A 24,974-nucleotide genomic window follows, 5' to 3' on the forward strand; every position below is an offset into this window, starting at 1 on the left:
TTTGTTTTTTTTCTCTCTCTCTCTTCTTCTGACAGATCAGAAGAACGGAAAGCTAAACCATGATGTGAATGCACCCTTAGTTATACACAGAAACTGGAGATGTTTTAAAGGTGTCTCTAATCTCCCCTTCATCTTAAAACTTCTAGAATGCCCAGTCTACTTTCACCTCTTTCACTATGTTTCTGTTAACTCTAAAAACTCTCAATTTCGTTTTCGTACAGAAACTGCCCTTACCAAAGTGACAACTGCTAAATGCAACAGTGACCACTCTCTACTTATTCTTCTGGATCTCTCTGCAGCATTTGACTCTGTAGACCAACATCTCCTACTCCGTATGCTGCAATCTATTGGCCTTAAGGACACTGCTCTTGCCTGGTTTTCCTCCCATTACATGCCCTAGTCTAAGGCCTTATTCACACGTCCGTTGTTTCTTTCCTGATCTGTTCCGTTTTTTGCAAAAAACGGAACAGATCAGGAAAGAAACAACGGACGTGTGAATAAGGCCTTAAGGTGGATTTACATGGGCCGAGTAGCAGCCGAATGTCGGGAAAGAAGCATTCCTTCCGGACATTTGGCTGGTCGCTCAGTGAAGAGGAAGCAACGATCACCTCCGCTTGTCCTCATACAGCTGCATTGGTTTTGGGCAGCAGATCGCTGTTTCAGCAGCACTGTCTGCTGCCCAGAAACAATCATTTAGGTGCCTGCACGAAATACAGTTTCACCTAATGAACGAGCATTTTGCTAGTTCATCGGGTGATTGGCTGCCCCTTTAGACGGGCAGATTGTCGGGAACGAGCGCAGGAACATTCGATCCAGATAATCTACCTGTCTAAATCCACCTTAACTGCTCTCCCTTCACCCCACCTCCCTTCAGCCTCAATCTTCGGAGTCTGATCTATCATCAAACACTATCCTCTACAACCCATGCACTCAGAAGCACTACAGATATTGTCTGGTGACGGCTCATGCAGCCTTATATCTGCTCTCCTATTTGGTTAAGATGGCCGGACCACTTTATAAACACACGCACTTATACCTTATCTCCTATAGATTGTAAGCTCTTGTGAGCAGGACCCTCATTCCTCATTTTAATTGTTGACTTGTTTGTTGTTATGTAATGTTCCTTATGTACTGATTTTGTTTGTACATGAACCCCTGATTTGTAAAGTGCTGTGGAATATGGAATATGCTGATGCTATATAAATACAGATTTTTTTTTTAGATATGTTCTCTCAGAAAATTTGATTTATAACTTAAAAGCTCAGATAGCATTAGTAACATCAAATACTACTGTGATGATAACATGGAGATTAATGTGCATTCCCTTTCCAACCATTGATTAATTATTCAATAGTGAATGTAAACTAAGAAGATAAGAGACCTCAGCATGGAAATTTACGACCGTATAAAAGCCTGAGAGCACATATGTGAGGATGCAGAGAAAAGGCTTTCGATATCCTTTTATTTTACACACAGGGATTTGTTATAATGAAACTTTCCGAATACTGGGTACTGGATTGATGCATGAAAACATTGGGAAAAATGTATTAAAAGGGACTGTCCCATCAGGACATGTACCCAAAGAGAGCATATGGACATCATAGACAATTACTCCTCTTCCAGGTAGCAACGGCTCTGCTCTGGTGGACTTGGGCCATCTATCCACTCATATGAATTATATATTATTTTATATATGTGCTTAAAATAAAACTATAGGTGAGATTTTCTCACGTTACAATGCCCCTAAAGGGGGCCCAGGGAGTGCCATACCTGTCCACAAGCTGTGTTAGTGGAGAGTCAGATCAGTCCCATTTGAATGAGACCGAACTGTAAGACCAAACACACCTGGCGATGTTTTTAGATGAAAGCAGCCATGTTTTTCAAATGAACCCCCCTTAATAGGGTTTTCCGAGATTTTTTTTTAACAGATGACCTATCGTCTGGATCCGAAAACTTTGGTTTAATGCTGTACGGAGACCCGTCTCCGTACAACATTTAAATGTATGGGCTTCGTGGAGGTGAAATTCGTTATGTCCGAAGTTAACTTCGGTATTTGATTTTTAAACTGGAAAAACATCTTAAAACTTGGATCTGAACTTTGCTTCGGTTGCAGTTTGTACCTTGGAACCGAAGCCAGGTTCGGATTCAAGTTTTAAAAAATGGTTTTCCAGTTGAATAATTAAAGTCTGAAGTTATCCAACAATGTCTCATAAGACTTCCGACATAACGAATTGCACCTCCGCGAAGCCCATATATTTGAATGCTGTACGGAGACGGGTCTCTGTACAGCATTCAAACAAAGCGGCTTCGCTCAACAGTACGTGTGATGTCAAGTCCATTCGTCACATGTAGTGTTGAGCGAAGTGAATAGGGCTGAGCTGCAATACCAAGCACAGCCACTATACAAAATATGGCGCTGTGCTTGGTGAGCAGAGAGAAGGCTGCAGCTCTACTGTGGGCACCAGGGCCTTCTCAAACAGCTGATAGGTGGGGGGTCCCAGGTGTCAGACCCCATCGATCAGATACTGATGACCTATTCTGAGAATAGGTCATCAGTTAGAAAAAAATCTCAGAAAACCCTTTAACAACTTTTTACCCAGCTAAGACGGGGCAAAAACATTCATTTACCTTTAAAGAGGACCCGTTACCTCTCCAGACATTTCTGCTTTTAGTAACTACTTGCAATCCCCATGAAATAACAATTCTGGAGCATCTATTTTTATGACTCTATTTTGTGCCATTCCTCTATTATTCCTGCTAGAAGTTTGCCAGCAGTTTGTGATGAAGGTGCAAATGGGGGTTTCCGGGGACGGGGGAGGTGTTATCCCTGCACAATCTGTGACACTATCCAATCAGCGCTGACAGTGGCAGACAGTGCAAGGACAGACACCCAACTGGTAATAACACCCATGTGGACCTCCACTGCCCACTGCTAGTAATTCATTCCTAACTTCTAGCAGGAATAATAGAGCACAGGCACAACATGGTTTTTATAAGATACCGTAGATGCTCCAGAATTGTTTTTACATGTGGAGTGCAAGTCGTAATCCATAAGTGGTAAGTGCAAACAAGATGGGAAAAGAAATAAGCGCTAACCTGTTGTCTCCTGCTGTGTAACGGTACATTCAGGGCATTGAAATGGCTAATTCCTAGTGGAGAAGAGACATCATTTATATAGGTTATTAAAGGAACGAACACATATTAGCAATCAGATACACGGTGTGGAGACGCAAGGTCAATTACTGCACAAGAGCAAGATGTGAATGGATGACAATAAAAGCGGCGCTGCAGCGGTGAAGAGCTCACAGCGGTCTACGACCTTGGAAACTCCTACTCTGATCGAGCCGTGAACACATCCTCCAGATAAAATGTGACAGCGGCGTTCCTACTAATAAAAACGCTATATGGCTGCACAAGATGCGTTTATGCCCCAAATTTCTCACAACAAGGGCGGTCGTACACATAAGACAGCCGTCAGGCAAATGCTTGTTGGGCCGACAGCTATCACGAAACTGGTGGAACACCCATTGCAACTGTCTCATGACCTGGTATCACAATGACATATGCATGATATATACAAAATCCACGTGTCTTTTGTAAGTACATGACTGTCAGAACGTGACACGCAGATGCAGCGAGGTTCCTCCATGAGGTATAGTAATGGATAATCCACTGCATACTTAAAAGGGCTGTCGTACGAAAAATATTCTCCATTTTTCAAACCCACGCCTGGATCTGAATACTTTTGCAATTGCATGTAATTAAAAATGTTGCATAGCCACCGATTTATTCACTGAAATCTATCTGTATAGCGCCACCTGCTGTTTGCTCTTTTTATTAGTCTGTCCTGCTCACTGAGATGGAAGCACATGCTCAGTTCCATCCTTCAACAGCCACCAGCTGCAGCAGACAGAACACGCCCTCTGATACTTTCACACTTGCGGCAGAGTGATCCGGCAAGCAGTTCCGTCGCCAGAACTGCCTGGCAAAAAGTATGCCAACTGATGGCATTTGTAAGACTGATCAGGATCCTGATCAGTCTGAAAAATGCATTGAAATGCCGGATCAGTCTTTCCGGAAAAACGGATCCGGCATTTATTTTTTTCACCTTTTTTTCGGTCTGCGCATGGAAGGATGGATCCGGCATAACAGTATTTTGAATGCTGGATCCGGCACTAATACATTTCTATGGGAAAAAATTCAGGCAAGTCTTCCGTTTTTTTGGCCGGAGATAAAACCGTAGCATGCTGTGGTTTTTTCTCCGTCCTGATCAGTCAAAAAGACTGAACTGAAGACATCCTGATGCATCCTGAACGGATTGCTCTCCATTCAGAATGCATTAGGATAAAACTGATCAGTTCTTTTCCGGTATTGAGCCCCTGTGACGGAACTCCATGGCGGAAAAGAATAACGCAAGTGTGAAAGTAGCCTAAGCGCACACCTCCTGAGCGGTCAGCTTGATATAAAGCAGAGCAATGGATGGGGAGATCTCTGGATCCATGTGAGGTGCAGGGCTGATTCTAAGTTTGTCAGAATGAGATTGCCATGTTCTATATGCTACCGTATTTTCGTTTTTTTACAGTACTCATGGGATAAACCCCTTTTAAGGCAACTTCAGAGATGGGCAGGTTTGTGTTATTACATTTGTCGCTAGCTTTGTTGAGTCCCTCATAGGTTTATGTTACTTTTGATTTCTCTGCTACTTTCTCTGATTAATTCGGAGACAAACACGGATGTGCATGTCCTCCTGTATTATGCATGGCTGTCACACTGCTCAGGTCCTGTCCACAGACGCTGTACCGGTAATGAACGTGCAGTCTCCTCCACAGACCTACTGCTGTATGATACGAGCGAGAGCAGGACTAAAAAAAAATATATATATAAAAAGTCCACAGTTAATGCTAGATTTATTGAAATATAAATGGCGGCAGAGGCGAGAAATGCCAATTTCGCAGCCTCCTGAATTATTGATGCGCCATTTCATCTGCTAAGGTTGCTTCCACCTCAGAGCAGTAAGAACTTCTTGTTTGCCTGCATGCCTGCCTGGCGTTCAGGGGTTAACCCTATAATGAGATAGTAAAAAAAAAAAAAAAAATGCAGTATGTACGCCCTGAGTCATACTCTACTTCTATAATCCAGAGCGGGGTATGTGCTGAAGAGACAGGGGCATGAATTATTCAGCAGGACTTTTTCGGATTTTATTTTTTTAAGGAAACGGAGCCTTCCAGCCAAGAGAGGGACTGATGGATTGTTATTTTCTACCTCTACTGCGCGGTGTGTCCTCATAGACCTTATGTGACTTGCCTCATAAATAGTTAATTATTCTTTACTTCCATTGCAAGGCAGGAGAAATAGGATATAAACGAGATTATATATGCATTACAGGCAGGAGATACATTCATCTGAATACTACTTGATTGTGCTCTCTGTTCTAGACCCATTAAAGAAGACTTAAAGGGGTTTTCCAGCAAGGTCATCAATATCTGTTCGGGGGGGGGGGGGGCAGATTCCCAAGCAACCCCACTGATCAGACAATTGGAGAAGCTGAGACGCTCCGGTGAACACTGCAGCCTCCTTGCAACATACCAAGCAGGGCGCCGTACACGGATAGTGGCTGTGCTTGGTACTGCAGCCCAGGCCCGCTCATTGGAATGGGAGTCAGCTGCAAATAGGTCACGTGATGAACGTGAAATCATCAGCCTAGGAAGAGGCCAAGAAGCTCATCTTCAAACAGCTGATTGGTGGGGGAGCTGGGAGTCAGACCCCCAATACTGATTGCCTATCCTAAGAATGATCTATACTGAAGATCGGCCATAAATGTTGAACTCCCCTTTAATGGGCTGCATTCGGCCTGTCCATCACTGCCTTAAATAGTGGGGGGCACACCGCTGCTCATGAATATAACCAGGCTTAAACCATGTCATCAGTATATTCTTCCAGTGGCCCTTTTCCTGCGGACCTGTAGCTGCAATGTGCTGCTTTTACACAGAGCGGCATACTAAGCCGAAAGATCCGCTTTAAAAGGGAACCTGTGATGATGAGCATGCTATCCAATCTGTAGAGCAGGAGGAGCGGAGCACATCGATCTATAGTTCTGTTAGAGAAGGTTCAGTAGAACTTGTCATTTTTCCATTTTGTTCCCTGCTCTTTCTAGGCTTAGGGGTCCAGTAGGCGATCCCATTCAGAGTCTGTCAGCCTTCTCTGTATGAGGGTGAATACAGAAATAACCACCAGTCACTGATTGGACTCATAAGACTGGGATGAAGAATCTGTAATCACATCTGCTGCAGCGGTGACGGCGAGCAGGTAAAAAGTGAAGAAAATGCAGTGCTCACAGGAGTTCTGCGTTCCCTTCAAACAGCTGATCACCCTCTGTCCCGCGAGTTAGACCCCTGTAGATCTGATACTGAAGACCTATCCTGACGATAGGTAGTCAATATCAGTAAGCGGATAACTCCTTTAAGTCTGCTTTAAAGGGGTTATCCAGGACAAAGATAATTAGGAATTATCCACCGGATAGGTCATCAGTATCAGATCTGAGGGGGTGCGACACCCGGAACGCTGCGGATCAGCCTTGAGCGCCGCAGCCTCTCCCTAGGCCGGTGACATCATCGTACATCGGTCACCTGGCCTAGTTGCAGCACAGCCCCATTCAAGACAATGGAGTTGAGCTGCAATACCTAGCACAGCCACTATACGATGTACGGCGCTGTACTTGGAAAGCTGCCGGGAGCCTGCACCACTCATCTTAGCGTTGGTGAGCGCAGCGGCGCCCTGAAACAGCTGATGGTCAGGACCCCTGCTGATGTGATAATGCAGAACTATGCATTATCTTTTCCAGGATAACCCCTTTACTAGATCTAGGCCACTGAGCACAATATAGAACTAATCAATCTGCTCAGCTCCTCCTGCTCTATAACATGCTGCCCACAGATCAGAAACTGTGCTCCTTTTAAATCTCACGCAGATCTTGTCCCACTATTTCCACGGGAAGCCAGCGGCTTTCTGACCTGTCCCTTTCACTTTTACATGTGAACTTAAAGGAGTCTTCAGTATCTGATCGATTGGGGGGGTGAACACGCAGGACCCCCGCCAATCAGCTGTTTGAGAAGGCAGCAGTGCTCCTGTCCTCTGCTCACCACGCACTCAGCCATCGCTTTGATAGCAGCTGTTCTTGGTATCGCAGCTCAGCCCCATTCACTTCAATGGACCAAAGCTGCACCTAGGCCACGTGACCGATGAACGGGACATCGGCAAAGCTGTAAGAAGGTGGCTGTGCTACTGCATGCGTTGGTGCCTTCACAAACAGCTGATCGGTGGGAGTCCCTGGTGTCAGACCTCCCAGTGATCATATACTGATGACCTATCTGGAGGATAGCTCGTCAGTTCAAAAATCTTGAAAAAAAACAACAAAAAACAAAACTTTAACCCATAGGATGCCAGAGGTGTTTTCGTTTTTGCATTATCATTTTTCTTCCCTATCTTTCTTGAGCCATAACTTTTTTATATGTTGGTTCACATAGCTGTATGAGGGCTTATTTTTGGGGGGGACAAGTTGTACTTTCTAATGCCACCATTAATTATGGCATACAATGTAGTAGGAAGCGGTAAAAAAAAAAATTCAAATGGTGTGGAATTGGAAAAAAACGCAATTCCTCCACTGTTTTACGGGTTTTGTTCCCACTGCGAGGCTGAGCGCATTTAAATAAATTACCGGTATCCTCACTGGCCACAGGGGACGCCGGTTACAGGTTTTTGACCATTTAGATGCCATGATCTCATTTGATCACGGCATCTAAAAGGCTTTAATTACCGCAATCGGCATTATTGCCAGTCGCGGTAATTAGCGGCAGGTCTCTGTTGTTTCAAACAGCAGAGACCTGCCGGCCATGACGCCCGCTGCACGTGCGAGCGGGTGCCATGTTTGCCTATCGCTCCAGCGCTGTTTATGTACGGTGCTGGTAGTAAAAGGGTTAAATAGGGGAGCCCAGAGGGGAAAATTATTTTGAAAGTGATCAAAAACTGAAGAATTGATACCTGACTAATCCGCTCCACTCTTGATCCAATGCTGACCAGGTCCCTGTTGGTCTCATCTCTGCACTCAGGACAGGCCATAAAACGCTTGCTCAGCCAATCACTGGTCACACCGGCAATGCAGGGGATCGTGGGTATCAATTCTTTTATGTTTTAACCCACTCTGAGCCTTTGCCCAACAATTTTGCCCTGCAGAAGAAGCCCTTTAATTATTATGAAACACCATTCAGAAGACCAAAACTAGGGGGTCTACAAGTCATGGGCAAGTATGCGTCTGGCCTCAGCTGTTTCCACCACAGTCTGCTGCAGGGAAAATATACCGTAACTCATATGTCAGCCAATGAAATGAACGGCCGATTATGTAGTCAATGGACGGGTCGGGTCTGCCAAAGCAGCTCTTAAAGTGGCTCATAAGTGTGGACCCCCCTACTCCTTCCATGACATCATTATGCAATAAGAGCACATGGAATGACATGCCCAGTGTGTCAGTCCTCACTGTAGAGCTTCCATTCTGTTCATGAGCCTGTAATATCAAAAGTGAAGTTTTGCAAGTCCAGCCCTCCCCACTGACAGGGAGGACTGCTGTACCCTTACAGCAAATATTGTGTTTAACCCCTTGTTTCCCCATGGGGACCGAGTGTACAGCCAGGTTGGGCGGGTTGATGCTATTGATGCGTGTATGTAATTATTAATGTTTAGGTACAGTTTACGGTGGAATATTAGAATATTGTGCTGTGTGCAGCGTAGTTTAGTTGTATTGTAGTGTTGTTAATATATTACTGTGTGCGACTATAAGTATATCTATTTATATGTCCATTGATATGAATATATGTAGTCACAGCAATAATTAGACTGTAAACGTGTTATTGTTTTAATAAATTCCTTTATTATTCGAAGTACTGCGTATAGTAAATTATTGTAGTAGTCGCCGCCGTAATAATATAGCGCACGCAGTTCAAGGAAAAAGTGTAAGTGCAACAGAGGTAGTTTCTTTAAAGGTATAAATAGGCAGAGTCATCAATAGACGACTCACGCCTATTTAGGAATATTCATTTGTCGATATTAACACAAAATAATAATTAATATTTCCTTTAACACAAACAACGCGGTGTTAAATCCAAGCCTAGGCTTACTGGCGGTTGCTCAGCGTGAATCTGACAGTTCCCTTTATTCACAGCTTACTTAAACAAGTTATACATCACTAGAAAAGCAGCATTTATAGCAGCTGGAGATCGATGAAGCGCTGCGCTGGAGAAGAAAACCGCTCTGAATAGCACGCTTCTACTTACTTGTGTCATTGAATGGCACTTTTTCATTGATGATACCCAGAGACTCCTCCAGTCTACTGCTCAGATCTAAATGAAGCGTCTTCAACTGGCTCTGGCTGATGAGACAAGTAAAAATAAAAAAAAGTCAGATGCATCGTAAAGCTTCCGGATGTGACAGATAAGGCGGTGAAGACACGGTGTGGTTCTCAACGACGTTCGTTTCCCTACAATGAAAGCAGATGTATATATTTGTGCAACTTAAAGGGGTTGACCCGTCTCATACATTGGTGGCATATCACTAGGATCACTGTCTGGTAGGTGTGAGCCCCACCTCTGGGACCGGCACCTATCTCTAGAACGGAGCCCTCAAAGTGAAGGAGAGCCGACTGTGCAAGCGCAGCCGCTCTCCATTCATTTCTATGGCATTGCCAAAAATAGGAGAGCGGCGCGCTCGCGATTTTCAGAAGTCCCATAGAAATTACTATTAGTAATTTAGTGCGTAAATGCCGCCACCACTACATTCACTTTTATGGGGCTGACGAAAAAAGCAAAGCAAGTGCTCATCTATGTTCGTCAGTCCCATAGAAATGAATAGAGGGCTGCTGCACATGCGCGGTCCGCTCTCCTTCACTTTGCGGGATCCGTTCTAGAGATAGGTGCGGGTCCCAAAGGTGAGACTCGCACCTATCAGACATTGGTCTTACATCCTAGCGATATTCCCCCAATGTATGAGATGGGTCCAACCCCTTTAAAGGGATCAGAAAATTATCTCAGCCCTAGGAGGTTTTTAAGTTTTTGCGTTTTCGTTTTTTCACTCCCTGCCTTTCCAGGGCCATAACATTTTTACTTTTCCATTCACATAGCCGTTTGAGGGCTTGTTTTTGGCGGGACAAGTTGCACTATCGATTTTTTCCATTTATTATGGCATACGATGTAGCAGGGACCTGGAAAAAAATTCTAAATGGGGTGAAATTGGGAAGAAAAAAAAAACACGCAATTCCGCAACACTTTTATGGGTTTTGTTTTTACGGTGTTGCCTATGCAGTAAAACTCATTCTCCAGGCCAGTACGACTACGGCGATACCACATATGTATAATTTTTCTATTATTTTGACAAAAAAAAAAAACTTTGAAAAAAAAAATGTATTTCTTTGCATCGCCATATTCTGACCCCTATGACTTTAACGTAGTTATGTGTGTGAGAGATCGTTTTTTGCAGGTAATCTTTACTTTTCATTGATACCATTTTGGGGGGGGTGTATGACTTTTTGATCACTTTTTATTAAAAAAAAATTTGTGGGAGGTGAAGCGACCAAAAAACGTGGAATCGGCCATTTTGACTTTTTTTCCATTTTGCTGTATAGGATGAATACTATATTTTAATAGTACAGGCGTTTTTTGCACACGGCAATGCCTATGATGTGTAATTTTTTTTATTGTTTATGTTTTCTTAATTTTCATTGTGATTTGAATTTTTAAAAAACTTTTTTTTTTTTTTTTTTATTATTATTCTTTTGTAAGTTTGGCAGTATAGTTATTCAGTGGCTCACCAATAAGGTAGTATGGATAGAGGCGCTCTATCACCGGTACACCCAGGGAACCGCGTGGTAAAAAGATTCTATGTATGAAGGTGTGATGGCGCACTCACATTTGGTAAGAACTTGAGATGGTAAATATCTTTAGTTGTAATAAAATAATATTTATTGATAGTAAAAGAAGGTGTGCACTAAGCAACGTTTGTATAGAATCTGCTGTATAGCCACAAGTGGATAGTATATATAGACGTCAATTCAATCTGGATATACAAGGTGTTGTATATAAGTGTCAGTTGAACACGCTGAGTTCATATAAATAGGCTAAATACATATGCTGGGTACATATAACCAGTATAGCTAGATATAATTGGATATATAGGATACTAAGTGTATATATATATATATATAAATGCAGACTTGGTTCATCAATATTTATGCTTGATGTAATGTGTGCAGTACGCACGTTTTGTATAACGCGTCGTATGTAAGCTCAGTAAATGAAAGTGCTATATGCAAGCTGAATACATAAAAAGTGCTAGGTGCGAGCCCGGTATATAAAGTGCTAGGTGCGAGCTTGGTACATTTGGAATATATAAAAAATTGTTATGTGCAAATTAAAAACACAGAAATATAGTGGCAATACTGGAGGAGCTGCTCAACCCCTAACACTATGGCGTGTTTTTCATTGGGGGAGCAGCCCCACCGCATGTGGACCGCAGCAAACGACTATCCCCAGCAAAATATGCATACAATGGAGGATGCTTTTGTGGTGCATGTGGACCGCGCCGACATCCTCCATTGTATGCATTTTTTGCTGGGGATAGTCGTTTGCTGCGGTCCACATGCGGTGGGGCTTCTCCCCCAATGAAAGACACGCCATAGTGTTAGGGGTTGAGCAGCTCCTCCAGTATTGCCACTATATTTCTGTGTTTTTGTCTTGTTTGATATGTAGTGTGTGTGCCTTTACCTGGCATTCTAACATTCTCTCTTTTGCACCTGGTAACCTCCATCACATGGTCTGATATGTGTGTGGCTTACAGTCTGGCTTTGTTCACATTGCACTAGTTGTCCTGCTAGGCGGTTGTGTGGAAGCCTGGCTGTGAGCTGGATTACATCACCTTCAGACCTTGTTCACACCACAGTTAGCGTAGTGGTAGGACCCCTTGCCATGCTGAGTGACCGTGACGTGGTGCATGAAGGGCTCCGATATTTTCCTGACAGGAATATATTGGCGAAAGTCTCAGCTTTTAATATCTGCATTTATGACTTCCCAGTATAGTCAGTGGCATATCCGTTTGGTGCATTCTCTCTGTGTTTCATATGTGCAAATTAAGAACATATAAATTCAGATGATCAATATATTAAATATGTGCAAATCGCAGTTTCAGTGCATAACAATTTTAGTTTAGATATGCATAGTTATGCAGACGCTGAGTACGTTGTGATATAAATATGATATAGGTTTGATACTTGCACAGAAATGTATGGTTACGGATACAGTACAGCTTATTGGTTTGTGAATACCCCAATTTAGCTGCAAGTTGAATACATAGATCTCTTTGAATTGTACACAATAATCAGCAATGAACGTTTGAAACACTAACCACTGTGGAAGGAGCAGGAATACGCTCCGAAACGCGTCTGGTATTAAAGGGAACCTGTCACCAGGATTTTGGGTATAGAGCTGAGGACATGGGTTGCTAGATGGCCGCTAGCACATGCGCAATACACAGTCCCCATAGCTCTGTGTGCTTTTATTGTGTGAAAAAAAAAGATTTGATACATCTGCAAATTAACCTGAGATGAGTCCTGTACGTGAGATGAGTCAGGGACAGGACTCCTCTCAGGTTCATTAGCATATGTATCAAATAGGTTTTTTTACACAATAAAAGCACACAGAGCTATGGGGACTGGGTATTGCGGATGTGCTAGCGGCCATCTAGCAACCCATGTCCTCAGCTCTATGCACAAAATCCTGGTAACAGGTTCCCTTTAAGGAATAGTGAGGACATAACAAGCCGGGATAACCAAGACTCGCAGCGGTTATAATATACTGAATTCAACTATTAAAAAAGCCGCACTATCCTCGGACACAACAAAGTTGAAAGAGGACCAATCACCAACTCCGGAATAAGTGACGTACCGCCCCGCCCAAGTCACGCGGGACGCCACGTGATAAAGACAAGTGACCACATGGGACGCTGCGCAGGTCCTTGCAGGACAGAGCAGAAACAAAGTGGCGTGGAGCGGTAATGTACACAATCTCTTTCTCCTATACAGGCTGCAACTAACAGCTAACACAAGCGGTACCATCATCCCACTGTGAGAATACTAGTATAGAGACTCACGGACTCAGGTGTACTGCTCAGTTCTATACAGAGCATGAACTCTAAACCAGGGTCTATTCCCATAGAACCATAATTTGGGTTAAAGCCAAGGGATACTCAGTGCCTGTCTATTACAAACGACGTTCATTGCTGATTATTGTGTACATTCCAAAAGAGATCTATGTATTCGACTTGCAGCTAAATTGGGGTATTCACAAACCAATAAGCTGTATTGTATCCGTAACCATACATTTCTGTGCAAGTATCCAACCTATATCATATTTATATCACAACGTACTCAGCGTCTGCATAACTCTATGCATATCTAGACTAAAATTCTTATGCACTGAAACTGCGATTTGCACATATTTAATAGATCAGATCGATCATCTGAATTTATATGTTCTTAATTTGCACATAGCAATTTTTTTTTATATATTCCAAATGTACCCAGCTCGCACCTAGCACTTTATATACCGGGCTCGCACCTAGCACTTTATATACCGGGCTCGCACCTAGCACTTTATATACCGGGCTCGCACCTAGCACTTTATATACCGGGCTCGCACCTAGCACTTTATATACCGGGCTCGCACCTAGCACTTTATATACCGGGCTCGCACCTAGCACTTTATATACCGGGCTCGCACCTAGCACTTTATATACCGGGCTCGCACCTAGCACTTTATATACCGGGCTCGCACCTAGCACTTTATATACCGGGCTCGCACCTAGCACTTTATATACCGGGCTCGCACCTAGCACTTTATATACCGGGCTCGCACCTAGCACTTTATATACCGGGCTCGCACCTAGCACTTTATATACCGGGCTCGCACCTAGCACTTTATATACCGGGCTCGCACCTAGCACTTTATATACCGGGCTCGCACCTAGCACTTTATATACCGGGCTCGCACCTAGCACTTTATATACCGGGCTCGCACCTAGCACTTTATATACCGGGCTCGCACCTAGCACTTTATATACCGGGCTCGCACCTAGCACTTTATATACCGGGCTCGCACCTAGCACTTTATATACCGGGCTCGCACCTAGCACTTTATATACCGGGCTCGCACCTAGCACTTTATATACCGGGCTCGCACCTAGCACTTTATATACCGGGCTCGCACCTAGCACTTTATATACCGGGCTCGCACCTAGCACTTTATATACCGGGCTCGCACCTAGCACTTTATATACCGGGCTCGCACCTAGCACTTTATATACCGGGCTCGCACCTAGCACTTTATATACCGGGCTCGCACCTAGCACTTTATATACCGGGCTCGCACCTAGCACTTTATATACCGGGCTCGCACCTAGCGCTTTATATACCGGGCTCGCACCTAGCACTTTCATTTACTGAGCTTTATACGACACCTTATACAAAACGTGCGTACTGCACACATTACATCAAGCATAAATATTGATGAACCAAGTCTGCACTTATATACACTTAGTATCCTATATATCCAATTATATGTACCCAGCCTACTTATATGTACCCAGCCTACTTATATGTACCCAGCATATGTATTTAGCCTATTTATATGAACTCGGCGTGTTCAACTGACACTTATATACAACACCTTGTATATCCAGATTGAATTGACGTCTATCTATACTATCCACTTGTGGCTATACAACAGATTCTATACAAACGTTGCTTAGTGCACACCTTCTTTTACAATCAATAAATATTATTTTATTACAACTAAAGATATTTACCATCTCAAGTTCTTACCAAATGTGAGTGCGCCATCACACCTTCATACATTGAATCTTTTGTAAGTTTCCCTGCAAAGCGGCACCTCCACCCACCCAACTCAACAGGGCTGACCGGCTCCTATTCACCTGAGCTGCAGCTGCCGCATTCTCGGGATCAGGGGTGGGTGGTCCCAGGGGGTCTGACTCCCACAATCACAAAGTGATGATACATCCTAGTGATCTGCCATCACTTTATGAGATGGGAACACCCTTTCATGGATATGTGGACTTTTGCAAGCATTTTGTAATCCAATGCATCTAAAATAACAAAGTAACTCCCCAGATAGACTTAAGAAACACGTCCTTCTCGTTTGGTTTCTGCAGCTGTGATACAGAGCCATTTGCCTCCATGCTTACAAACCGCCCCTTGGTGTATTCTGACCCTGTAGCTCTGCACTCAGTCTGTCACTTTTCTACTATAAGGAGATTAGAAAGATGAAAAGACGCCCCCTGCACTTTGATTGACAGGGTCAGGAGTGATGACATCAACACTGCCTGGCCCTGTCGAAGTGCAGAGGGTGTGGCAGCTGCAGAGAGCTGAGCCTCTAGGTGTAATGACAACGCCCCCGTTGCTCCTAGAGGCTCATTTGCATATATTAAGACATCACTTTTCTCAGCAATACGGGCAGATATGTACATGGGACCAACACAGATGTCTTCAGCTGCGAGGAGCGGGTGAGTACAGACAGTTAAAGCCCTCCAGCAGTCATAACTTTAAAATAAAAATAATTCTTTCTTCACTTTATGAGGATCTATTTTGGGATACATATAATATATTAAATAACATGCATTCATTTTTGGTGGGTGGTAAAAACAACAGCAAATTTCAACATTATTTTTTGCGATGTATTATACCTGGAGAGGAGGAAGTTCTGTGAGACTCCTCCTCTCCCTCTACAATGACTGCTCGCCCCCCTCCAGCTCCCCTCGCTCCCTCCACAGGCTCAAGTGAGAGCAGCAAGTACAGCGATCCATTCTACCCGCTCTGATGGTACCTGCACACGGTGCGGATTTGTATACAGAAGAAATCTGCAACAAAACCATTAATCGTAGGTTTATTGTATTTTTGGTAAATTTTTGTACAGATTTTCTATCCATGTTAACAACCCCTTTGGAGTCTATGGAAAAACCCTCTATAGAAGGTGCCGAAGCGCACAAACAAGTGACAGGCTGCGGATTTCTAAATTCACACATCAGGGACAAAACTCAACTGAAGGGAACGGAGTGCACCAGAATGCATTCCGTTCCCATGACGCACACAGAAACGCTGCGAGCAGCGTTTTTTGAGTGCGTCCTGGGATGCGGAACAAGACGGATCCGTCATGACTCACGGATCCGCTTTCTCCGAAAAAAAAAAAAAAAAAAAAACTGATCCGTCCCCCATTGATGGTTTTAGTGACGGATCCGTCGTGGCTATTTTAGAGATAATACAACCGGATCCGTTCATAGCGGATGCAGATGGTTGTATTATTATGACGGAAACGTTTTTGCTGATCCATGGCTCATGATCCATCTCATTCAATCTGCTGGTACTGTATTACACTGCAGTTTTTCCTGCACCAAAATCAGGGCGGAAAAACAACACGTAATCCGCATCGTGTGCTGTTACACTAATTCAGGGTAGACTGTGACTAGAGCCATGTTCTTGGTCTCATTTTAAAGCTAAGATCCTTATCTCTAGCAGTATTGCTCCACTGTTGTTTGACAGCACAGTAGTAAAAAAAATTATTTGACTTTTTAAAATTATTTTTTAGGGAAAAAACCCGTTAGGGCTCATTTACACGAACGTATTTTCTTTCCATGTCCGTTCCGTTTTTTTTGTGACCCGTATGCGGAACCATTCACTTCAATGGGTCCGCAAGAAAAACCGAAGTTACTCCATGTGCATTCCGTTTTCGTATGTCCGCATACGGACAAGGATAGTACTGTTCTATTAGGGGCCAGCTGTTCACGTTCCGCAAAATACGGATGTCATCCGTATTTTTTGCGGAACGCAAAATACATACGGTCGTGTGCATGAGCCCTTACCCTGTACTTAAAACAGAGATCTGATCTCTGCTCCACATTGGTTAAACACTTACCAGTCTTCTGAGCGCAGTCTGCATTCCTTCGCCTCTTTCTCCAGGCTCTGAGCTTTTACCTAGGTGGTAGAAATTACAAGAAAGTGCATGGTCATGATTCACATCACAGCTCATACCCAGGGTGCAATAAAATGAGGAATGTGAGCAATACATGAGCGAAAACTATTGTGATGTCAAGAAATCAGCAGTTGTAATAACCAGTAGGAATTCTTTATAGTCCATCCAAAAATAAACTACTCAATGTAATTATCCCCCATCATGGCATGGAGCGGTTCACGCTTTCAGAATCTGCAAATTGTATATAAAAATGTTTTTTTATGACCAAGCCTAACTAAAAAACTGCCTTAAAAATTTCAGCCACTATTGTGCCATTTAAAATGTTTCATACTAAGGCCTTTCACACGGGCGAGAATTCCGCGCGGGTGCAATGCGTGAGGTGAACGCATTGCACCCGCACTGAATCCGAATCCGGACCCATTCATTTCTATGGGGCTGTGCACATGAGCGGTGATTTTCACCCATCACTTGTGCGTTGCGTGAAAAATCGCAGCAAGCTCTATTTTGTGCGTTTTTCGCGCAACGCAGGCTCCATAGAAGTGAATGGGGCTGCGTGAAAATCGCAAGCATCCGCAAGCAAGCGCGGATACGGTGCGATTTTCACGCATGGTTGCTAGGAGACGATCGGGATGGGGACCCGATCATTATATTATTTTCCCTTATAACCATGTTATAAGGGAAAATAATAGCATTCTTAATACAGAATGCTTAGTAAAATAGGGCTGGAGGGGTTAAAAAAAAAAAATATATATAATAATTTAACTCACCTCATCCACTTGTTCGCGCAGCCCGTCATCTCTTCTGCCTTCAGCTGTGAGGAAAAGGACCTGCGGTGACGTCACTGCGCTCATCACATGGTCCAACACCATGGTGATGGACCATGTGATGAGCGCCGTGACGTCACCACAGGTCCTTTACCCAGGTCCTGAAGAAAGAAGAGAAGCCGGGCTGCGCGAACAAGTGGATTAAGGAGAGTATTTTTTTTTTAACCCCTCCATCCCTATTTTACTTAGCATTCTGTATTAAGAATGCTATTATTTTCCCTTATAACCACGTTATAAGGGAAAATAATACAATCTACACAACACCGAACCCAAACCCGAACTTCATTGAAGAAGTTCGGGTCTGGGTACCACATTCAGTTTTTTCTCACGCGCGTGCAAAACGCATTGCACTTGCGCGGAAAAAACTGAACCACGCAACACAATCGCAGTCAAAACTGACTGAAATTGTGTGCTCACTCGCATGATTTCCCCGCCACGCACCCGCATCCTATCCGGCCCCAATCCGTAACGCCCGTGTGAAAGAGGCCTAAAGGAAATGTTAGCCCCTAAATTTTCTTTTAGTAATTAAAGTCACATACTGAAACACTTTTTTTATCTGTTTTTTAGTTTCCGATTGTAGTAGTATTTGTTTTCTGTACCTGATTATGGAAGCGACCATCCTGCCTGAGCTGCTGTTGACAGCATTCAGAGATAAACTTTACAGCAGCCCTATGAACCATAGGAACCTGTAGACTTGAGGGAATTCATTGATTTCTGTGTTGTGGGTTGTTTTAAAACCTATGCAGAGGTCATTGTGCAGGGAGGTGGAAGTATAAAAGCTGTAAACATAACCTACTGTGAATGGTGGATCTTGTATTATCTAAATATAGATGTTACCTCTTAGTATAACCCTCCCTGTTATGATAATGAGATGACTGCTGAAAATGATCTGTACAGAATAGGTCGTGTCAGCATATTGTGAGGCTCAGTGGCTAGTGTGAAACCTGCAGGATTTCATGATTATTTTCAAAAACAAATAATGAAATGGAAATCTTTTGGCGTAATGGTGGAAGAGAGCAGCGAGTGCTTTTCTCGGAGCTCCTGCTGTAAGAACGAGCTGTTACTAAAAAACACTTTACAATGCTAGATTTAGCAGACGATTGTTGGGAAGAAAGTGTTCCTTCCCAACAATATCCTGCTCGTCAGTGGAGGAGACCTCTGCATTTATATGCCGCAATCTCCTCCACCGTATGGGGAGGAGCGATCACCAATGCCATTGCTCGTAATCATATAGAATAATTGTTTACCGGCAGCAGAGCGTGTTTCGACGGCACAATCTGTAGTGGGCAAACAATGATTATCGCTATCGACCGTTTGTAGGAAGGCTCATTAGTGATTATCTGTCTGTGTAAAGGTGTCACCGATTACCCGATAAACCCGAAACGCTCGTTCATCAGGCAATATAATCGTTTAACACACAAAGAATTAAATGTTACCATGTTTTTATTGAACACACCATGTAAACATTCACAGTGCAGGTGGAAAAAGTATGTGAACCCTTGGATTTAATAACTGGTTGAACCTCCTTTGGCAGCAATAACTTCAACCAAACGTTTCCTGTAGTTGCAGATCAGACGTGCACAACGGTCAGGAGTAATTCTTGACTATTCCTCCAATATTCTTGGGATGTCTGGTGTGAATCGCTTTCTTGAGGTCATGCTACAGCATCTCAATCGGGTTGAGGTCAGGACTCTGACTGGGCCACTCCAGAAGGCGTATTTTCTTCTGTTTAAGCCATTCTGTTGTTGATTTACTTCTATGCTTTGGGTCGTTGTCCTGTTGCAACACCCATCTTCTGTTGAGCTTCAGCTGATGGGCAGATGGCCTTAAGTTCTCCTGCAAAATGTCTTGATAAACTTGGGAATTCATTTTTCCTTCCATGATAGCAATCCGTCAAGGCCCTGACGCAGCAAAGCAGCCCCAAACCATGATGCCCCCACCACCATACTTCACAGTTGGGATGAGGTTTTGATGTTAGTGTGCTGTGCCTCTTTTTCTCCACACATAGTGTTGTGTGTTTCTGCCAAACAACTAAACTTTGGTTTCATCTGTCCACAGAATATTTTGCCAGTACTGCTGTGGAACATCCAGGTGCTCTTGTGCAAACTGTAAACGTGCAGAAATGGGTTTTTTTGGACAGCAGTGGCTTCCTCTGTGGTATCCCCCCATGAAATTCATTCTTGTTTAGTGTTTTACGTATCGTAGATTCGCTAACAGGGATGTTGGCATATGCCAGAGACTTTTGTAAGTCTTTAGCTGACACTCTAGGATTCTTCTTCACCTCATTGAGCAGTCTGCGCTGTGCTCTTGCAGTCAGCTTTACAGGACGGCCACTCCTAGGGAGAGTAGCAGCAGTGCTGAACTTTCTCCATTTATAGTCAATTTGTCTTACCGTGGACTGATGAACAGCAAGGCTTTTGGAGATACTTTTAAAACCCTTTCCAGCTTTATGCAAGTCAACAGCTATTTTGTGCGAGGCATCATTCACATCAGGCAATGCTTCTTGTGAAAAGCAAACCCAGAACTGGTGCGTGTTTTTTATAGGGCAGGGCAGCTGTAACCAACACCTCCAATCTCATCTCATTGATTGGACTCCAGTTGGCTGACACCTCACTCCAATTAGCTCTTTGAAATGTCATTAGTCTAGGGGTTCACATACTTTTTCCACCTGCACGGTGAATGTTTACATGGTGTGTTCAATAAAAACATGGTAACATTTAATTCTTTGTGTGTTATTAGTTTAAGCAGACTGTGATTGTCTATTGTTGTGACTTAGATGAAGATCAGATCACATTTTATGACCAATTTGTGCAGAAATCCATATAATTCCAAAGGGTTCACATACTTTTTCTTGCAACTGTAGGTGATCGCACAAACGATTATATTGCCTGATGAACGAGCGTTTCGGGTTTATCGGTGGCACCTTTACACAGGCAGATAATCACTAATGAGCCTTCCAACAAACGGTCGATATCGATTATCTGGCCAATCGCTTAAGAGATCCTGTTTATAACACAGGCCCCTGACTACAAATGGGATTAGAGGAAGCTCCAATCCTGGCTGCTTAACGATTTGATTACCTAGGGCCATGACTGCAGCACAATCAAAGACAACTTACGCATTTGATTGGGTCAATGTGTTTCTCAGTATCCTCATGCGAATCCGCGGGGCCCATCTGCATTCAGCCTTGGGATCTAGAAAGGACCCCAGGGCTGTCTGTTTAGTAATCCTGCTGTTAGGTCACACTACATGTTGCCCTTACAGCAGCCTGTCTCATAGTGAAACAGAGAATTATGTGTGAGCATACAGGAGTATGCTAATGGATTCTAAGCATAAAATAAAGTTGTAAAATAGTAATTCCTTAAAGGGAATCTATCACCACATCTCTGTAACTAAAACCATCAGCCTCTGTGGATCCGCACTTGTCAGCATATTCTAATGATATTTGTCCCATCTCGATACGCACAGTAAATGGCTGGAGAATCTGAGCATCTGCCCGGCGATCCTCAGCTATACACTAAACATGTGGCGAATGCGCAGGCACAAGGCTTCAGAGCCAGGCTTGACTACGTCTACACTACCTGGCCCTGTCAGTCACAACAGTGGGGATGCAGCCACCAGGGAAAATGAGGGGAGCCTCTGGGTGCAACAGCAATGCCCTAGTATACCAAGGGGCTAATTTGCAAAACATAAAAAGGCCTTCCTTCTCCGGCATGATGGCATGTACTGAGATGAGAAAAATATCAGCAGAATATGCCGACAAGCACAGATCTATAGAGGTTTCAGCAACAGGCATGTGGTGACAGAGGGTTTAAAGGGGTTGTCCAGCCTTAGTGATGACTCCAATGGGAGCATGCTGTAGTAACAGAGCTGTGTAGTGTCGGCGCTGACTTCCCTCAATGGAGCTATGCCCAATCAGCTGATTGGAGGGGTGTAAGATCCTGTCAATCAGCTAATGATGGCCTATCTTGAGCATAGGCCTTCACTTAGTAAAGGCTGTCTGAGCCCACTCTCTGAAGCATCTCTCACATTGGAGACAGTGTCTTCAAGGAAGCTTTCATATATAGTGTCTTCAAGGGTCCCAAGTTTGTAATATTTAAGATCTCTCTCTGTAATTAGGTATGAAATAACTAATATGCACCAGGCCAAACAGTAACCAGAACACTGCTACCATCTCCCCTCTCCCAGAAACACTGCAGTCAGCAGAATACCGTGACCCCGAGCTCAGGGAAGGAAGCAGAGTCATGATTAATGACAGAGCTTCCCCTCCGGATCTGCTTACCTCCAGCTTTGCCTTGTCGCTCTGCAACTTCTCAATAGTCTCCATGTATTTCTGCTTCAGACCTTCCACCACAGCTTGGTGCTGGGCAGCGCCCGTCTCCAGGACTTGTAGCCGACTCCTCAACTCGTCCTCTATCTCCCGATGCTTCTCGCTGGCCTCAAAGAACTGAAACCACACAAAGTAATCAAAAAATGTTCTTAAGAAAGCCACAAACTGAGACAAGCTTCCAAAGCAATAGTGTTATAGGGTGTACAAGGCTGCCCACGTCTGTGACCACATACAAGCAGGAGGCAGCCATCACAACAAGTGTCCTGGCACCTGAGGGGTCCCACAGGCCCATCTGCCAAATCACACCAATATTATGCATGGCACATGGAAGTTGGGCATCTCTGTTGGACCTTGCATTTAGGGCCCAGCAGTTTTTAGGAACATGTCGCAGTGAGGAGACGTCTGAGGTACCCGCTGATATTCTACGTACAATAGTAGTGGACACACTGGGGCAGATTTACCTGTACACCTCTGGATGGTGTACACTTAGACCGGCCGCCTGGACCTGCATCCGATTTATCACAGGGGATCGGGCTGGATGATACATGTGGTGCAGGGATATACACTCTTCTCCGACTCTATACCGACTATTAGCTGGCTTACTTTGAGACAGTGATCTTGGCGTCTTAAGCCGCAGGCACAGTGGATTTTTCTAAAACCATATGCTCCAAATTACATCAAATTTTGTGCAATTTACAACAAGGTCCAGGTTCCACCATGTTTTTTTGGGCTTTGGTTTTTATGCAAAACTGTGTCAATGCATTTAAAGATTTAAAAAGTCAAATCAAGGGGGGGGGGGGGGACGACAACTAAAACTTAACCTTTTTAAGTTTATGATCAAAAGAACACCAGGTTCACTACACGGTTAAGATCTATATGGGTGCCCTCACACATGGCAGGAAACTATGCCAGAAAATCCACAGCATCAATATGTCTACATGTTATCCTATGGCGCTGAAAAGCTTCAATTCCTCCATTGGTTAATTCCGCAGCGTAAATAATTATTTTTTGAGGGTTTTTTGCTGACGCCGAACGTCTCCATTCATTTCAATGGGGGATGTAATCCGCACAGAAATATGCATCAAAATTCACATAGAAATCCACATCCTATTTTGTGTCTTAAAATCTGAAATATAATCCACAGCTGCAGATTTTCTGGTGGCATCTTCTGCCATCTGTGGGTGCACCCTTAGGCCCCTTTCAGACGAGCAAGTGTCTCGCTGCAGACTCGCAGCAAGGCACCGGCCTGAACTTCCATCACTGCCGGAGTCACACAGCATTATATTGATTTATGATGTCGTGTAACCCTTACAGTTCTGGAATGTATTAAATAATACTGACAGCGTTAGGTCAGTGTCATCTAATACATTCAAGAACTGCTATTGCACCCTACGTGCTTGGCCCTTCTTCCTACAGGCCACTGCCTGTGGCACTAACAATATGTCGTCATGCTGCCAGTTGTCTGATGCGTCAGCTTGATGTGCTGGTGAAACGAGTAGGAGGAAGGACCAAACAAGCGTGTAGGAGGCAATAGATAGCATAGGAATAGGTTCCAGTGCCAGTCCAGGGGTCGGGGTGAGCACTCTCCTGTTGTCTGAATTAGGGCTTAGGCTGCTGCTGCCGCACGTTCAGGTTTTTTGATGCAGTTTTTGAAGCCAAAACTAGAAGTGGATTAAAAAAAGTGGAGAAGTAGTATCCGTCATAACGTAGTAACATAACGTAGTTTATAAGGCTGAAAAAAAGACATCTGTCCATCCAGTTCAGCCGGTTATCTGTCCTTAGCACTTTCTTTCCTGTTGTTATGATCCCACCCGATTTTGGCTTCAAAAACTGCAAGAAAAAGCCTGAATGTGCGGCAGCGCCCTGAGCAACTGCCCTAGTATTTAGGGCCAAATAGAAGTAATAAATAGAACCGCAGAGTAACACATTTGGTCTATATTCCCTGTGCTAATAGTCAACCAGTCTCTAAGGGTCCATTCACACGTCCGTAGTGTATTGCAGATCCGCAATACACCCGGCCGGCACCCCCCATAGAACTGCGTATTCTTGTCCACAATTGCGGACAAGAATAGGACATGTTCTATTTTTTGGCAGAGCCGCGGCCCGGAAGTTCGGGGCCGCGCTCCAGAAATGTGGATGCGGAGAGCACATAGTGTGCTCTCCGCATCTCTTCCGGCCCCATAGAGAATGAATGGGTCTGCAACCGTTCCCGATATTGCGGAACGGATGCGGACCCATTTTTGGACGTGTGAATGGACCCTAATAGGTTTTAGCCATAAAACGAACTAGTGTTTTTTTGTTTTGCTTTTATCATTAACTAATAAAAAGGTTCATAAAAACATTACTGACACTTTCAAATGGGGAAGCCTAGTCAGAAAGGCATCAACACTCCATCAATGGCATTGGGAGAAAGCTTGTTTTTGCAAAGCGACGTTTATTTTTATTTTTTTACAACTTGCCTGGATGTAATAGTATTACAGGTTATAGTCACTAGAGGGGTCGTTGATAGAGTCAGGAAGGAATTTTTTTTTCCCCCCTAAAGTGAGGAAATTTGCTTCTGCCTCACAGGGTTTTGTTTTTTTGGGCTTCCTCTGGATAAACTTGCAGGATGACAGGATGGACAGATGTCTTTTTTTAGCTTTATAAACCGTGTTACAACTTTTTGATTGTATTTTATTGCATCTTTTGGAATGTGGAATGAAGAATAATGAACTTTTGTCTTTTTTTTTTATACATTTTTTATGC

The 24,974-nt window shown here is 43.8% G+C and overlaps 1 protein-coding gene across 1 annotated transcript in view; it reads right to left on the minus strand.

Annotated features, from left to right (window-relative positions):
- The window catches only part of PPP1R21 (protein phosphatase 1 regulatory subunit 21), an 89,019-nt gene that overhangs the window by 55,406 nt on the left and 8,639 nt on the right, over positions 1-24,974 (minus strand). Inside the window, exons 5-8 of the mRNA XM_040430303.1 lie at positions 22,182-22,346; positions 17,019-17,077; positions 9,324-9,418; positions 3,097-3,149 (exon numbers count right to left, since the gene is read on the minus strand). Coding sequence (XP_040286237.1) covers positions 3,097-3,149; positions 9,324-9,418; positions 17,019-17,077; positions 22,182-22,346 — 372 coding nt within the window. The remainder of the gene's footprint in view (positions 1-3,096; positions 3,150-9,323; positions 9,419-17,018; positions 17,078-22,181; positions 22,347-24,974) is intronic.

Source organism: Bufo bufo, chromosome 4, assembly GCF_905171765.1.
Source record: "Bufo bufo chromosome 4, aBufBuf1.1, whole genome shotgun sequence".
NCBI lineage: Eukaryota > Metazoa > Chordata > Amphibia > Anura > Bufonidae > Bufo > Bufo bufo.